Source organism: Drosophila kikkawai, chromosome 3R (genome assembly GCF_030179895.1).
Source record: "Drosophila kikkawai strain 14028-0561.14 chromosome 3R, DkikHiC1v2, whole genome shotgun sequence".
NCBI classification, from domain to species: domain Eukaryota; kingdom Metazoa; phylum Arthropoda; class Insecta; order Diptera; family Drosophilidae; genus Drosophila; species Drosophila kikkawai.
Genome location: NC_091731.1, coordinates 38,325,367 through 38,342,425, shown reverse-complemented (window position 1 = coordinate 38,342,425; position 17,059 = coordinate 38,325,367). Strand labels below are relative to the sequence as shown.

General features: G+C 39.4%; 4 protein-coding genes across 4 annotated transcripts in view; 3 read left to right on the top strand and 1 right to left on the bottom strand.

Annotated features, from left to right (window-relative positions):
* Positions 1-392: 392 nt before the first annotated feature.
* LOC108084933 (leucine-rich melanocyte differentiation-associated protein) lies at positions 393-1,359 on the bottom strand. The gene is made up of 4 exons (XM_017181330.2): positions 1,232-1,359; positions 931-1,167; positions 693-841; positions 393-635 (listed from the first exon to the last, which is right to left on the bottom strand). The coding sequence occupies exons 1-4, from the start codon at positions 1,277-1,279 to the stop codon at positions 503-505; spliced, it is 567 nt and encodes a 188-aa protein (XP_017036819.1). The 5' UTR covers positions 1,280-1,359; the 3' UTR covers positions 393-502.
* A 5,592-nt stretch (positions 1,360-6,951) lies between these two features.
* On the top strand, positions 6,952-8,734 carry TwdlC (TweedleC). Its single transcript, XM_017181322.3, has 2 exons — positions 6,952-7,169; positions 7,654-8,734. The coding sequence occupies exons 1-2, from the start codon at positions 7,034-7,036 to the stop codon at positions 8,610-8,612; spliced, it is 1,095 nt and encodes a 364-aa protein (XP_017036811.1). The 5' UTR covers positions 6,952-7,033; the 3' UTR covers positions 8,613-8,734.
* Positions 8,735-9,423: 689 nt separating this feature from the next.
* The window catches only part of RYa-R (RYamide receptor), a 66,343-nt gene continuing 58,707 nt past the window's right edge, over positions 9,424-17,059 (top strand). The window contains exon 1 of the mRNA XM_017181410.3: positions 9,424-9,759. The gene's annotated coding sequence lies outside the window, so the exon portion shown is untranslated. The remainder of the gene's footprint in view (positions 9,760-17,059) is intronic.
* Positions 15,531-16,772, top strand: LOC108084987 (peritrophin-48). The gene is made up of 2 exons (XM_017181411.2): positions 15,531-15,633; positions 15,694-16,772. The coding sequence occupies exons 1-2, from the start codon at positions 15,543-15,545 to the stop codon at positions 16,713-16,715; spliced, it is 1,113 nt and encodes a 370-aa protein (XP_017036900.2). The 5' UTR covers positions 15,531-15,542; the 3' UTR covers positions 16,716-16,772.

Sequence of the window (17,059 nt, the reverse complement as noted above, 5' to 3'; positions counted from 1 at the left end):
ATTATCTTTTCAGTGTTTTGCCAAAATTAAGCTTTTCTGAGCGGTTGTTGACTAGGCTGTATCCGTTATTCACTCTTATACGGTTGAAGTCTTGGCTGAAGAATTATTATAAATAAATAAATTATTATTAAATTAAATTATTAAAAATAGTTTCATTAGAGGCAATATATAATAATATTTTTAAAACCAAATAGAAAACATATTTACAACTCAAAGTCAAATAAAATATTAAAGAATTAATATTTATTTCAAATACTCTTTAAAATTAAAAGGTATTGTATTTTACCAACTATACATTTTTTACAAAAATACGAACAAGTTTTTATTATTTTCTAGAATACTTTTTTAAAAGAAACAGTATATATTTCTTTAGAAATTTTTTTTTTGCCTATTTGATTCTATTTAATCATTTATTTAACATAAATAAATATTTAAAACATGGTTAAGATAAAAATTAAAGATATTCCAATGTATGAAATAAAAAAAGTAGATTAGGTCCTTCTTAAAAACTCGTTGTTTTAACAAGTTGCCTGCCAGCATAGCTCTTGAGAGGAAAACTCTCGTATTGATAGGTGCGTTGAACCAGCCCGTGATCCAGAAACTTCAGTTTGCTCAGCGACTGTGCAATGTAATTACTGCAAGCAAATACAAAAGTAATTATAGATTCGACAGGCATTAACCCGAAGACACACCTGTAATACTCGTAGTCGTAGCGCAGGTAACTGGAGAAGGGCTGCAGCTCCAGGCCATCGGGACAGATCGGGTTGCCGTGGAGGCTCAGATACTCCAAATTGGGAAAGAACCTCCGGATCAGTCGCATGGTGGTGGGCAGGTCACTGAACTGGAAGCGCAAATATGAAAATTTGATAAGAAATAAAAATTCAGAAAAAAATAAATTAAAAAATTAAAAGTAATGTTATTTATTTTCACCTCATTCTTGTTCAACATCAGGACCTCCACTTGGGGCATGGGCCTTGTCAGGGTCCTCAAATGAGCCTCATGCATACGATTGCTGTCAAGGACTAAATGACGCAGCTGCTCGAATTCCGCCAGCCAGGACAGATCCTTCAGGCTATTGTAACTCAGGTCCAGCTGCACCACATGGTCAGCATGGCTTTTGACTAGCTCTTCAGGCAGCGTTCGTAGATTTTGCAGCACCAAAATAAGCTTTAAAAAAATATTACTTGTGCTATTTATAATCACGCATAGATAAGCCATATTTGTGCCCAACCTGACTATCACTGTCACCTGGCGTTTGCATTACTCTGGGATATTCCATATACTCAGCTTGCTTTTAGATATGGGCTACAAGTTGTACCTCTCCGACGATCTTCGCGTGAGCTACTAAAAGTAAGTGTTTGTGCCCGCTTTTGCTGCAGTCGATAGCACCCGAATGCTTTTGTCTCAACGTTATCTCTTTTAATTTTTTGAGTACCCTATACGAAGGGGTGGTGAGGGTATATTCAGCTTATATTGAGTTTACAAAAATGTAATCTAATATTATTAAAAAATATTTAGTGGTTTACTAAAAGATCTTCTTGTCTAAGCTTTTATTTATTATATTTTATTTATTGTATTATTTAGATTTTAGCAAATGCATTTTTTTATATTGCATTTTTTTAATTGTAAATATGAGAATTTTAGTATAGAGCGATGATGATTTAATAGAACGATACAATTTATATTATTAAATACGGGCTTGGAAAATGTTGCTAGGCAAATGTTGCTAGACTAGGAAAATGTTTAGCAACAGTCTGAATTATAAACTGTTTATTAAATATTTATAGTAGTACTAAATACTAATAATATAGCTACCAAACTAAGAGGTACTGCCTAGCACAAACCCTAATCCCTACTTACCTTACTCCATGTGCTCTTTGTTTGCCTTTAATTTTGTTTGGCTTCTCCAAAGCTTTTTTTGTTTTCTTTTTTTCCGTCGACGATTTTTCTTTTAAAGCCTGAACATGCTCAAGGCAGAAGAAGAAGAAGAAGAGTGATAAGACGTCGATCGGCCTGACATGTAGATGGCGCCAGCGGGCGACTATGATCGCGCATCGAGTATACGACAAGTGGGCTTAAAGACACGACTCGAAACTTAGTTACGGCCATTTAGCGAACGGGCGAGTCCTTCGACTGGCTTTAGGCCCTCAAATAAATCGGAATGGGAACTGGTCGAGAGTCGTGCGATAAGTGCTCCACAATGGCCAAGTGCGCTCGCTGGTAAATACATTTTTAATTGCCAGCCGGGGCAAACAGAGATGACGGCCCCCACCAAAGAGCAAAGGCAGCGGCCTGACAAGCGAATTTGTTAGTGACTGCAAATGGCTAACAAATGAGACAGAGAGGGGGCCAAAACTAGTGCCAAACAATGGGAGATGACAGCGTAAATAAACAAAAGCGCCAGATACAAATTGCGGCTCACCGAGCATTTAGCCGGGCACTTAATTCAATGAAATATATCTTCGAGATGCCCGGCAGCAGCAGCAGCAGCAGCAGTTGAAGTAATCGATTTGCAAAGAAATCTCTGAACGACAGCTGTGAACTGCTGCTGCTGCTGCTGGAAAATCCAAAAGAAAAGCCCTTAACCCTTGACCAGCCCCCAGAGTAAGTGACATTCGTTCGCCTTTGTTCGCTGCTAACCATGTTATTATTTCCCCTGCTTACACTCCACTTTTCGGTGTGTAATGAGTGTGCAGTGTGCGCCTCTCTATATATAGGCCTTTGATTGTGGCTCGTCTCAATGGGCATTATAATTCAATGTCAATATTTGGCCACATGTCGAAGTCAATTGTTCCACCGCGGAACTGGGCTTGAATTTGGTTTTGGATTCTGACCTCTGAGTGGCAGAAAAAATTACAAAAGTCGGGCTTAGTTTTATAAAGGGAAGATCTTATTAAAATAAAAAGGAATTGTGTTGTTTAAAATTAATAAATTATTATTTTCAGAGTATTTTTGTATCATTCTTAAATACAGCAATATTCCATAAGTTTATCAAGAAATTATCTTGAGTTTTGAGGCCCTTTTTTATAATGGTGTTTATTTCGTTAAAATTCTTCCTAACATGACATTATAAATATAATTGTTTAGATATTTTTCTGAACTTTGTATAATAAACTTAACCCGAAATTCCCTCGCATAATTAAAACCACTAAAGAATTTTCTGAGCCCTTAAATGTCTGTAATTAAATTTTATTTTTACCACCTACTTTGGTGACTAATCCACAGCACTTTCCTTCTCAGCAGGCCAAGACTAGGCATTAGCCTCATTAACATTGCCATAGGAACCTAGCCACGGCAACCGCCCACGAAAATGCCAGGAAAACAATAAAAAACGGAGCACTCCACTTGCTCCAATTTTAATTACTGGCCGCAGGTTGTGCCAAGGCAGAGGCAATGGTGATGATAAAGGGCCCCCCTCCGGTAGGTGTGCTAAAATCGAATGACCTTGAAAACTGTGTGCCTGCCCGTAGTCTTTAATTAACGAGATAATCGATGCCGCCGATCGCTGTAATCATCATCATTATGCTCCTCCGGGCATGGCCATTAAGTCACTTAGCCGAACGATTTGTCAACGTGGCTTAAATCCGCGGAAAAGGGGAGGAAGCCGGCCACCATCCACACATTCGTCTGCCATTTGTCATAATTCACATCTTGTGGGCTGAAAATCAGTCAAAACTATAACACATATTCGCTATTTTTGTTTTGTTTTGGAGCGTGATTTGCATGTTTTCTGCCTGCATTTTATTTTTACTCTTTTCTTTCGGCATTTTGTGTGGTAAAAGTACGAAAATACACTTGCCATTGGAGTGTAGGTAAATTATTTAATATGGCTGTTCAGGTATTTCTGGGAATTAAGTGAATGATTTTAATTGTGTGGAAGTCAAATTGATAAAAAGCTGAGCTTAATTTGTGGCTTTTTTGAGGTGAAAGAAAATTGAGTGTGAATTTTAAAGCTTCGACTATATTATTTGTGGCTGTGTGTTATTCAATACTATATTAAATTCATTTTTGCAGTAATATAAATTATTTTGATTTAATTTTTAAACTAATTTAATTTTATTGATTTATAATTTCTATGTTTATTAATAATTTCTTAAGAAAAGCATCTCCGTAAAACGATACTTACTTAATATATATAAAATTTAATGTATTTATTGACTAACAAACAGCTTTTAGTAATATTTCTAAGCTTCAAGAAGGAATATATTATTTTAAAATTATATTCGATAATATCTAATGGCATCCGTATCATTATGTCCACTTAAGCACCAAGGTCCATCTTGGCACTCTTTTTTAGCGCCATTTGACCTACGCATTCTCCGGCGAATGGAATGCGACGCCTCTCCTTAGCCACTGCCATTGGCCAACTAATCGACTTTTGTGGGTTCACATCTCAATGACAAAGCCCCAAAGCTTCTGCCCCCTTTGCGTTGGACTTCTTTCTTGGCTTTTGTAGCCTTTGTATTTGCTGGGGCTGCGTGCGTGGCACTTGAGTGCAACAAGTGGCAAGTCAAGTGGCGCATCCCCCGGCCGCTGGCTCTGTCTATTTTTAAGCTGCTCCAATGGAAAACCCATGGACGAAGGGCAGCGAAGACAAAGCCAATGCCAAGCTGGCCAAGAGGAGTGGAGGAGTTTCGGCGGCGGCGGGGGTCTTCGGTGCGAATCAATAACTCATCGATGATGATGGCTGGGCTACTGCACTGTTGACCTGGTTTTCACCCAATTTCGAATTTTCGATGACACAATCTGCGGCAGCTCCTTTGGTCTTTCTTACTATCTCTGGCTTGGGCAGGGATGGAATGTTAATTAAAATAAATGTAAAGGAGTTTTAGGGAATTTTAAAAATATAATATAAGAAACCTATATAGTTGATTTATCGAACATGCATTGTATACCTACATTAGAAAAACGTCAACTTATTAGTTGCCAAATTAATTCCAAAAACTATGTTAACCTTGAATAAGTTTGTTTTTGCAATTTAGTAAATATAAATAAATATTTTTCTGTAACTAACACTCTATACGCATCCCTGCTCTCTTTCTCGGGATGTCGCGAGCTCTTCTGGCCGCTGTCATCGATGGACGACTCTTGGGCTTCTTCTTCGGTGGCCAAGTGCACCAATTTCCAATCGATTCGATTCGATCGGTGACGTAAAGCCACCAAAGCAACCTTGTTGCCAGTATATATATAAAAAAGACGCCCCCCAGCCTCAGGTTTTCGATGGACAAGTACGAGTACCTACATGGGCACTCGACATTTCTCCGATGCGTCGGCTGCAATTACGATTAATGATGTTGATGGTCTTTTTATTTTGTGTGTGATTTCTTGGATTTCTGTGTGTGGACAGCAAAGTGGACAAGTGTCTCCACTCGTCGGAACTCCCGACCTGTGGGTCTCCGGGTCTCTGTGCCTCTGGATATCCAAGCCAAATCCAATTAAACGCCGCTCGCTATTCACTTTATTTGGTTAGCTGCTGTTTTGTTTTATTACTTATTGCTTATTGTTTCCATTTCGTCTTGTTTGGCTCCAATTTGAAAATTGATTTTGATTTGGATTTTGATTTTGTTACGATTGTTTCGTAATTGTTTGTCGTGGGTCGTAGGTGTTGAAAGCACTCGCCATCGGCTTTTACAATTCGGTTGACAGTTTGGGGAAAATTTTGTTTTGGCCTTGAAAAGCCCTTCGCTTTGATGTTATTTTTGGGGTTTTATAGGTTATGTTTATTTTTAGGAGGTTCTCAAGGAGTTTTATGGCTAAGAATAGTCTTAAATGAGGTTTCAAACAAGTGCTAAAAATAATAAAGAAATGGATTCTTGTTGGTTCAAGGTTAAGGTTAAGGGAAATAAATCAAAAACTCAAAATTAAATACATGACTTTGAGTACAGAAAGCATATCGAGCAGATATAGTTATTGCCTTTACCAGATTGAATAAGAAGTTTAAAATTTAATGGTACTAGGACCAGATTTGGAATAGATAACTAACTTCTCCATTATTTTATATACTTACATATATATTTGAGCTTGATTTCATTCGTCAAAACTAATCCTGTGAAAAAATGGATTAACTTGCTGTCCGGATGGACAAATCACTGGGGTAATCACTTGACCCAAGATCCCAAAACTGGTTCCAAACAAGTTCCTCGAGGCGTCACATGAATGAAGTTCATCAATGGGACTCGGTCGAGTGTGTAATCGTGGGTCACTTTCCATTCCCGGCCAAGATTTAAGTGCGCTCCAATTGTGAAAATAACACTTGGCGCACTCGGCCGAAGGTTGCGCCGGCTGCTGCATCTTACAGATACGAGATAGGAGCCATGAGATACAAAGCAAAAGATACGAGATACTTGCATGAGAGTGTTGTTATACAAAACGTTATGGGGGCCTACCCAGCACACATAAAAAAATGCCTAAGGGTTTAGGGATATATTGATGGAATTGATAATATAAATAATAAATATTTAACCAGAAATTAAGGGGATATTATATTTTGCTTTTCAAACTTACACTTATTCTAAAGACTATGTTTCTGGCTTTAAATTTCAATTTAATTTTTCCCAAGCCTGCATATTAAATGGTTATAGTTTCTTTCTGTGCAGGGTGTTGATTTTCGGACTTTTTGTAGGTGGATTTCCATTTAGCCCCCCTGTGGGCGGTGAGGGGGTTCGTTTAACGCTTAAAGCAATAAATTCGCAGCCGGGTTTTTGCTCTAATTTCGCGCTTGTGCACATCCAAAGACACGTGTCTCTCTGCAGCTCGGCCTCTGCCGCCTCGCTTTTTGGCCAAGTTCAGCTGCCCAAGCTCTCTTCTCTCGCGTCTCTTTTGATGCTTAATTAAATCCACTTTTTCGTTTACCTTTTGTAATGAGATTTCGAGCACTCAGCGTCGTCGTCGGACATCGAATCATATAAATTGGCATCGCAGCGTCCAACTCGGCATCAGTCCACCGTCGAGCTTCTCTATCGAAGCTTCACCACCTCCTCCACATCGAGCAAAAAGGATTACGGGTTTTAGTCGCCAAAAAGGATAAATCATCATGCGTGTCTTCTCCCTGTTCGCCGTGTGCGTCGCCTCCCTGGTGGCCACTTCTCTGGCCCGTCCGGAGCCTCCATCGCCCTATGCCTATCACGGATTACCGCAGCAGCAGAGTCAGCGGGCTTTGCCATTAAATGGTAAGTGGTTCAGGGCTGTCCTTAGATTGTTTTTAAGAAATGTTTTATGGTATTCAAAATAATTTAAAACACTTTAGTTTTAAATTAAAAATTAATGTAAAATTAAATGTAAATTTAAATGTAAATTTAAATGTTTTGAATCATAAATGTATTATTAAACTAATATTTTTTTGTTATTTTAATAAGTATTTAAAGCTGTTAGGAATATTTTAATATGTGATTTTAATTGCTTTCCCCTTTTGGGAACTTAAATTTATTACTCATTATTTTTAAATTAATAATCAATTCATATTAATATATTAATAACAGAAACTTTAGAAAATATTTTAAAATAATTTTTGTTTATATAATAAATGTCAATTAAATGTTTTGTATCGCTTATTCTCTGCTAAAATATTTCCTTAAATTAATATTAGGTAATTCAAATTGATTTAAATTAATATTCTAATTTTGAAAACCCCATTTAACCCCCTTCCCCCATCAGTTCATCCGCAGGCCCCGCAAATCTATCAGTCCCTGCCTCAGGAGCAGTCGTTCGCCAACTTCGCGGCACCCCAGCAGACCTACCTGCCGCCCCAGATGCACCTGGACGCCATTGAGCCCGTGGCTCCCACTGCCCCCGCCTCCGCTGAGCCCCTGAATCCCTACGACGACAGCTACAACATGGCCCACCGCCTGTCGGGAGTGCAGCACGCCAGTGGCTATAACAATGGCCCCCCGGAGACCAAGGTTCACAAGCACATCTACGTCCATGTGCCACCCAAGGACTTCGAGGAGGAGGATGCCATCCAGACACGCGTCCATCACCAGCAGGGACCCAAGCAGAAGCACTACAAGATCGTGTTCATCAAGGCCCCGTCCGCCCCGGCGATCCGTCCGCCAGTCGTGCCACCTCCACCTCAGAACGAGGAGAAGACCCTGATCTACGTGCTGCACAAGAAGCCGGAGCAGGAGCAGGACATTGTCATCCCAACGCCGCCACCCACCAAGCCCTCGAAGCCCGAGGTGTACTTCATCAAGTACAAGACCAAGAAGGACGAGGCCCCCGTCTATGGACCGCCCCCAGCCGAGATGGAGCCCCGCCAGGCCACCGCCGAGGACTTTGCTCCTCTTGCCGAGGTTGCTGATGTCCTGCCACCCACCACTCTGGCTCCGGAACCGGAAGTAGAGCAGCCCGCAGCCGTGCCAGTGCCTGCCGCGATTTACGGTCCTCCCACGGCCGCTGCCTACACCCGCGAGGAGGTGCAGACCACTCTGCCCGCCGCTCCTGCCAATCAGTACCTGCCTCCTGCCACCGCACCCTCTGCTTTGGCCATTGAGGAGCCCTCGATGGCGCCCATCATAGTGGAGGAGCAGCAGCCGGAGCAGCGCCTGGCTCCCGCCCACGTGCCTGCCACGAACTACGGTCCTCCCAACCGCTTCTTCCTCAAGAAGCTGAAGTGAAGTCCCAGTTTGTCATAGTCTTATCTCCATTGGATGCACTTCCTCCCCGTCCCAGTCCCATTCACCCTTCTTTCCAATTCACACATGCACAAACGTGCCACACCCTGGGCACCTGCACATCGCGTTGTTTGTACGTTTTGTAAAACTTGTTAAATTTGTTAAAGCTTCGTAGTTGATAAATAAATCGAATTTATAGAAAAAATTTTAAGCTGGCTTTGTTTTTTTACAATTATACTATTTTAATATATTCTAGTACACTCTCTTCAGATATTCATATGACATATGAAAAAAAAAATATAAATAATAAATAATAGTAATAAACATACCTAAACTAAATATTTATTTGCGCCAAGAGGGCGAATAGTTTTAAGAAACAGTGTAGTCCCCAAAATGTACTTAAATACTTCCCAATTTCCAACAATACACTCCTGTAATATAATTCAAACGAATTACCACAAAACTCGCAATGATGGCTAATGATAACTGACCTCCAGGCGAAGATGACGTGACCTTGGCGAATACACGGCCTGCTTAATTGCGTTACGATTTGTTAATTTCTGCGGTCGGCCTACTGTTTATGCCCCCTTCCTCATTGCTGCTAAAAGTGATATAAATAATAATAATATTTATGCTTGGAGCCGGCAACATGTTGCCAAGGGCGGGCCAGTTTCCCGCCAAATCAAACAGTTGGTTGTCGCCGCCTTTCGGTGCCTGCGCAGAGCGTCGCAGTGGGGCAACATGTTGAAAGGATTCCGCCGGACGCCTTCGTGCCGGGGCCTCGGCTGATCAGTCAGTCAGTGGGCCGGTTGGATGAACTCAAGTCCAGTCCGACGGCAACCTCAGTTCGCTTTCTGTGCTCGAGAGAGTCGCAACGCAGGTGGTCGTCGTTTGCGTTTCAGAAATACATTGCTAAGCAGTCATCGCACCTCGTTGCCGTAATGGGACTTGTAAACTCATAAAAACGTAAATAAAAATGAAATAAAAATTCCATTCAAATCAATTAAATTCGACGGACCGCGATAAACAATTTACGAACTGCGAAAATATATTGTCCCGCGTTGCGTATACGCAATACTGAAAGTGAATGCAAGTGAATTTGTTCGGAATTGACATTGACATTGAGCTCCTGGTCCCTGCATCTCGCCAGGTGAGTTGTAATGAGCCGTATTTACCTGCTGCTAATCAGCTTGGCGGCCATCTGCCCTGTTGTTTCCGTTCATTAGCATTTCGCCGGGTTTCACACATCGGGTTCTGGGTTCTGGGTTCTCTGGTTCTGGGTGGGATTAGCTCTGAAACACATGACCGGGAATTTATGGCAAACCTTGCTACCTTTTTTTCGGGTCTCCAACCGCTTGTCTGATGTGTCAAAATTGATTTCCCAGCGGCTTGGGACAGACGCCTGTCAATTTAACTTTGGCTGCTACCCGTCTCAGGACCTCAATTAAAGTCAAAAGTTCCCCTTAGAAGTAAACTTGAGTAAAATAGCAAAGAACTTGGAGAGGGGAAAAATTTGAGTGAGGAATTTTAAGCTGTGTAAAAAATTAATTAATTATATATATATGAAATAAAAATTTTTAAAATGTGTTGACAAAGACAAAAGTTATATTTTTGTTTATTATTATCTTAAAGTACTTGCAAGCATAGCAAATAATCCTTTTTTTGCCGTGTTCTCAAGGTATTTCAGCTGCATTTAATTCCAGATTAAGTTCTATTTATGAACTTAAATTCAACCGCTAACTTATTTTCCTGCCAGGAAAGAGTGTTCCAATTAAGCTTAGCGGGCTTAGGCCAATCTAAGCCGTCTCCTCGCCCAATTCCCCTCAGAAAAGAGACAAAAACGGAAGAAATACAATTTCATAATAATTTTGTATCTGTATTACATTCTTCTTAGCCCCGGGAAGCCGGAAGTACCATCAATCAGCTGATTCCTTTTCGTTTTTTTGTGCTGCAGAGTAAGCTGAAGCCTCGGCTCACAAAAAATATAAAGGATACGCAGCGTTGTGGCCGGAGCCGTTGCTGTAGTAAAAATTGCATGAAATGGACTTTAGCCCTGGCCTTATCCTCTAAGTTTCCCATCCATTGGGTTTTCGTTGACAGCGGACAACAAAGCGCTGGCTGGCTGGTTAATTATAAATTATGCATTAACCTCCTCGTGGGTGTATGTGCTCCCATTTTGTTGCAGGTGGAACAAAGCATATTTTATCATCAATTTGCCATGGAATTCACTTCTTTTCGGGGGTGTGTCCTTTAGCTTTAATTGGCTCTGGGCTCGATTTAAGCAGTGAGATTGCTTTGAGCCAGCTTTTACGGCTCTGACACTCTTGGCTGCCCGGTTTATGCGTTTCTTTAATGTCGCCGGAGATTTATTGCCCGCTTTTATCTGTTTGCCGTGTGCCCGACACATACACGCTCTTCCTGATATTTGCATCTGTCCCGGGATAATCACGGGGAGCTGCCAAAATCAATATTGGCATTGCCCAAGTACTCACTCGGATGGCCCTCCTGCCACCCTCCTTTTCAGTAGCATCATCATAAGTAATAATAAATTCAATGTCAGACATCAGTTTACGCTCACGCTTGCTCTTTGCTTGCTTTTATTTATTTTGATATTGACAGCCCATTTCGCGAATTCACGAATTCACGACTGACCGCCCGCCCCCACTTGTCACGTCCACTGTATGTGATTTTATAAGTTTTCAGTTTTACGTCACGAAAATAAATGAATTTATGAAATGAAAACGGCATTATTATGCTGAAAAAATGTTATATTAAAGAGCAGTCAAGTAAATGTGATTGGTTTATAACTAAAATATCTATTTTTTTTTATATTACGAAGTATAAAGAGTGATTATTTTCAAAACTGTGTTCATGGAAATTGGCCTTCTTTAGGGATTATATTTTATAAAAGTTCTATTAACACTACACTTTTAGAATACAAATTTTTAAAGGGTATAAACTATATTCTCGCTAGTTTGTGTTTGTTTGAATAAATGCAAATAAGTTTTTATGAATGAAGCCCTTTACACGCGTAACATATTGTCCTAAATCCGCTAAAAAAAACAACAAACAATATCGGCTTAAGTTATCAAGCGACATATGTGCTCTACCGATTTTATTACCGCAGAGTTTGTGTTTTTAAGGCATAAAATATATTCAGAAAAAATAAGCTTTGCCTTTAAATACCTAGACATTTAATTTCCATATTGAACACATTTTTAATTAAACAAAAAACATGTTTGTTTAGTTTTTGATTAGGCCTTAATCAGAGTACATGGTACATGTTTTTACTCTTCACATTCTGCATTGATGAATTAGTGGCAGTCCATTGTTTAAACAAAAACATTTCCGAGGTGGCAGAGGCAGTAAATTTTGGGAAATTGGTTTTATTTTCCATACAGCTTTCAGCAAATCAAAAATAAAATTGGCTGTGAATTTATGGTGTTGTTTTATTTTCGCAGCAATAGCTGAATGATTGCATTAAAATTCCTTCATCAATAACCCAATAAATGCGTTAGAAATCCTGTTCAACAAGAGAACTTTCATTAATAACAAAAGGGGGAGTTTTCCTATATGTCCACTGTTCCCGGGGGAGTGAGTGTTTGGACGATTTATCCTGATTTTCAGAAATACCTCGGGAAAAAGCAAACTAAACAAAATAAAAAAGTGGAAAAATTCGTACACACAGATAAACTATACGCAACATTTTTGTTTCGTCTCAAGCAATGTGGATGCTGTTTCTCATCCACTTGGACTTGTGCTCTTCAAAGCACTTAGAACCTGTGCCAGAGTTAACAAGAGGAACGATATGACAGCCACAAATTGAATTTGTTTATACTCGAAATACGCACAAACACCATGGGCGAAACTTTTAAAACAGTTTACCAAGAACAAAACCAAAAAAACTGGTCTTTGGTGTTTATAAAACTCGATTTTACCGTGAGGAGGTGGAACGTTGAGGAAGAGATAAAGTTTGTATGCTCATCTCGGAAATAAACCCAAAAAAACAATCTGCAAGATGCAGCCAGACTGATGCAAGCCGCCCAATATTAAAAATTCCTTTACTTTTTCAAAGTTTGCACTTGGCTCAGTAAGAGTTTTGTTTGCCTGCCAAGGAAATAAAAGGAAAAAACAGATACAAAGTTAGATGTCATTCAACGTTCTGTTTCCGCCACACAATGTTTCATTGGCTTTTCAATTTCAGGAATTTTTTTTAGGAATTTCTGCTCGCTCGAACGGAGATTTAGGCGGCTCAGTGATGGTTTGGTTTTTTTTGCTTAAAAGCTGGTGCAAATTATATGCAAATTTCTTTAAAAATAAACGCAAAATAAATGCTATGGCTTGCGGGAAAACATGTGCTGGGTCTTTTACACAGGGCGTATGCGTAATATTTATTCTGACAAGGCTCTCAGAGACTTGTGGGAAGTATTTATTTTAAATATGTTAAGTAAGAACAAAAGGGTAAAGGATTTTCTTAGAGCAGTGAAATGCTGGGAATATGGGAATAAAATCGTTTAAAGAATATGATAATTTGTAGGAAGCTTTAATATACAGCAATTGGTGAAAGCGAGAAATATATAATATGTATATTTCTCGCTTTCAAAAATATATATATATAAATATATAAAAAATATATGAAAGCTATAATATTTAATGTTTAAATATAAAACTAAAATAAATATGTTAAGAAAGAAAATGAGGGTAAAGGAGCAGTGAAGTGCTGGAATTATGTAAATAAAATCATTTAAGGAATTTAATAATTAAAAGTAAGCTTTATTATACGAGAACCTTTCGATGAAAATATATATAAAATAATTCTTGTTATTGAAATTTTGTATGAGAAAAAATAGTTATTCAAACTAAAAAAATTATATCTTATTTCGTACTTGTATTACCTAAAATAACCCTCTTAATATAAAGGAAAGTATGCCTTATAAATATAAGTTAAGAATGCCTCCCCCCTTAAGTATTCAACGCATTCAAATTTCCGCTTTCCATTGTTTCCTTTTGGGAATAAAAAACACGCTCAGAAGTGTTCAAGCATGTGGAAAACCCAATCAGCTTGGGGCCAATCGCTTTTCCACCCTTTTCCTTGCGATAAAAACGATAATAAAATGTAATCAAAAATTAATTCAACCAAATTTCGCATTTTATATGGAGAAAAGTGAGAGTCAGCGTGTGCTTTAATTTCTATGGAAGCTCCAGCTTACGCGAAAAGTCCCATACGAAGCTGCATGGCATTGGCCTTTGACATTGGCCGGCCTTGTGAATTATTTCAGCTGTTCTGGGTTCGGAGGGGGGTGGAAAAGAGGGAGTAGAGGAATATAGAAATGGAGCCCATTCTTTATTATGTGAGGCAATTGGTCCGAGTAAATGGGTCTTAGAATGCCTTTTGTTCTCATTAAATTACAGACTGCACGGGGGGAAATTTTGTATTCGATGTGAGATTGGTTATAAAAGTGTTGAAAATGTAAATTTTTTTTTTTAAGTATTAGTTTTTAATTTTTAAAGATTTGAATTGTTATAATTAAGTTTAGTTTTCTTGATTTTTTTTAGTTAGAAGATATTTAAAAGACACTAATACAGTTTTTAATAGGGAAATATCTCTCTACTTATTATATCTAAGAGAACGAAATGTTAAACAAATATCAGAAACGTTGTATTTATTTTCTTAAAGTTTTATTTTACTGATTATATATTTAAAAATTTTTAAAAGGTAGTTTCTGCTTACCTTATTAAACTTATTTCCAAAAATTTTAGTTTAAACCAAATTTTAAATATATATCTAACATTAAATTTATAGCAAAGTTAAAATATGGTAGCTCTCGCTTCAAAATCAGTATCGATACTTTATATATGTAGCTAGGAAATGGTTTATACTAATTAATATAATTATAATAATTCCTCAATAATTATAAAACTAATTTAGTTTTTTTAATGTAAAAGCTACATTATTTTTCCTCAGTGGGTGCAAACTAATGGCTTTTCAATTTACTTTCTCGGGAATGATCTTTGGCACTATTACTTGCAACCTTTTGCAGTTTTGCCAAAGGAAAAAGCGGGAAAGCCCAGCAAAGAGGTCTCAACTCCCAGAGCGGCGACAAATGTTGACACTTTTTAGCTGGCAGTTGGCTTTACTTTCACAGCCCCGAGGAGGACTCAAGGACTCCCGAACTGGTGTCATTAGCCAGCCAGAAGCGTGTGTTCTGTGTACCTTTTGGGCCATTGGGGAAACGAACCACAGAAAAACATTCGAGAATGCGTGTTTTGGCCAGTAAAAACACAAAAAAAAAAGGGTGGCTGGAAAAACGATTTCGCTTTGAACAACAAACGGAATATTTATTGCTGTCGAAATGGGAAACAGGGGGAGTTGACCGCAATACCTGTGGGATTTTGTGTGCTGCGAATTTTCTAAATGTTTGCCTCTAAATAAAGCTCAAATCATGCCAGCCTTTGTGGTTGTATTTTGATAAATTAACGTCAAAGATCCTAAAGCTTAAAGGCTTAAAGAATAATGAGTCCTGAGGCGACTGACACATGTGTCTTGCCTGCTTTTTGGGTTCCGTGTTGCTATGTTAATTCATAGGAAAATATGCTGAAACTCAAGCGAAAACGGAAGCGGCAAAGGAAAACCCCAACTTGAACAAGAGTCGAAAACTAGCTGATACAAATATGCAAATCCACTGACAACATACACAAAAAGTGTGAATCGAAACAGGCATTGTCTTTCATGGGTTAATTTTTGTTTTTCAACTGGGATTAAATCCTTTTCAGTGGTTCCTTTGGGTTCTGTAAATTTATTTGTTTACATATTAGTTCACCCCTGAAAATATTTCCTACGACTCAACCCTCTTACGTCTTACATATGTAACCTCTCAGAGATAAAGTCGTCTCTATCTTATCGTTAGTACATATTAAAAACTAATTAAAGTAATGGGAAAGGCATATATAAGAGTAAATCATATTTCCTTTTGCAAAGTTTCAAGAAAAATGTACGAAAAACAAGTGCGGAAAATATTCATTGGTGAGCTGGAATAAACTAAAGAAAATATTTGTAATTGAAATAGTTTTTTAATCAATTTAGTGTCGTGTCTCATACATCTGATACATCCCTCCTTATCCTCCGCCATAAAGGATTATGTGAAGTGCACGGAGGGCTCTATGTCAGCCGATCCCAAAGATTGTGCAGGCTATTATCAGTGCCTCGACGCCGAGTCCCTGCTCATGAAGTGTCCCTTTGGCAGTTATTTCGAGGCTCAGCACGAAGTGTGTGTGGTGGATGAGCAGGGAATTTGTCCCAATTCCGAGCGAATCTGTTTTGAGGGAGAGCTTCTAGAGGATCCCAGGGACCCAGCTAATTACCTGAGGTGTCTTGTAGGGAGTCTGGTGAAGGAGAGATGTCCCTCGGGCAGTTACTTTAATTCCGTTTCAAAAACATGCCGTCTGGACTGGAACTTCGAGTTGTTTTCACTTCGGGAAACCTGTGCCGAGGGCGAGGTCCAGGCAGATCCGACAAATTGTGCCGGTTACCTGGGCTGTAAGGATGGCCAGCTGGTATCCAAGACCTGTCCCAGTGGCAGCTACTTCGAGCCAAAGCTCATGATCTGCATCGTGGATGTGAATGGTCTGTGCGTGGAACCGCCTCCCAGGTGCACGGAGGGAAAGGTGAAACTGGATCCCAACAACTGTGCCGGCTACCTCAAGTGCATCGATGGCGAACTGGAGGAGGAGCTGTGTCCCAATGGCTCCTACTTCCATGCCACACTGGAGACCTGTATCCAGGACTACGAGGGTATCTGCGTGACCAATATATTGAGTTGCATTGAAGGCGAGATCGGGATGGATCCTGAAGACTGTGCTGGCTACAGAGAGTGTATCCGCGGTGTGGTGGCGAATCTCAAGTGTGCTCCTGGGAGGTATTTCAATGTGAACCAAATGGATTGCCTCCTGGATGTGGAGCAAGTGTGTGTAAAGTCACGTGAAGAATGTGAAAGAACTGGGAATGTGGGTGATCAGGAGTACTATATATACAATGCTGAAACGGTAACTGAAATTTTAGAGGTTAAGGCACAGGCACGCCCGCATTCTTGTGGATGCAATCTCTAACCGCCTTAACTTTCACGATTTTGCATGAATAATAAATAAGCTCTCTCCACACGATAAGTTCGGCAATAGTAAATCAAATTAATTTGGAAGTAGCCATTTGGTGGCCGGGACTTTTCGCCAACTTTTTTATTGACGCCATCAGCGGCAGCAGTGACTGGCGTTAATGCGATAAGGCAACTTGTTCGAATGACTGCCATCCGCACTTAATGTCTCAATAATTATCAGCTGCTACAGACTGATTAACGAAAAATATTACTTGGCTTTTTGAATGTGAATCACTCCGGATGAGTGGTGTCTCCACTGCCAGGCAACACTTCCGCACATCAAAGGAGCTGCTGCTTCAA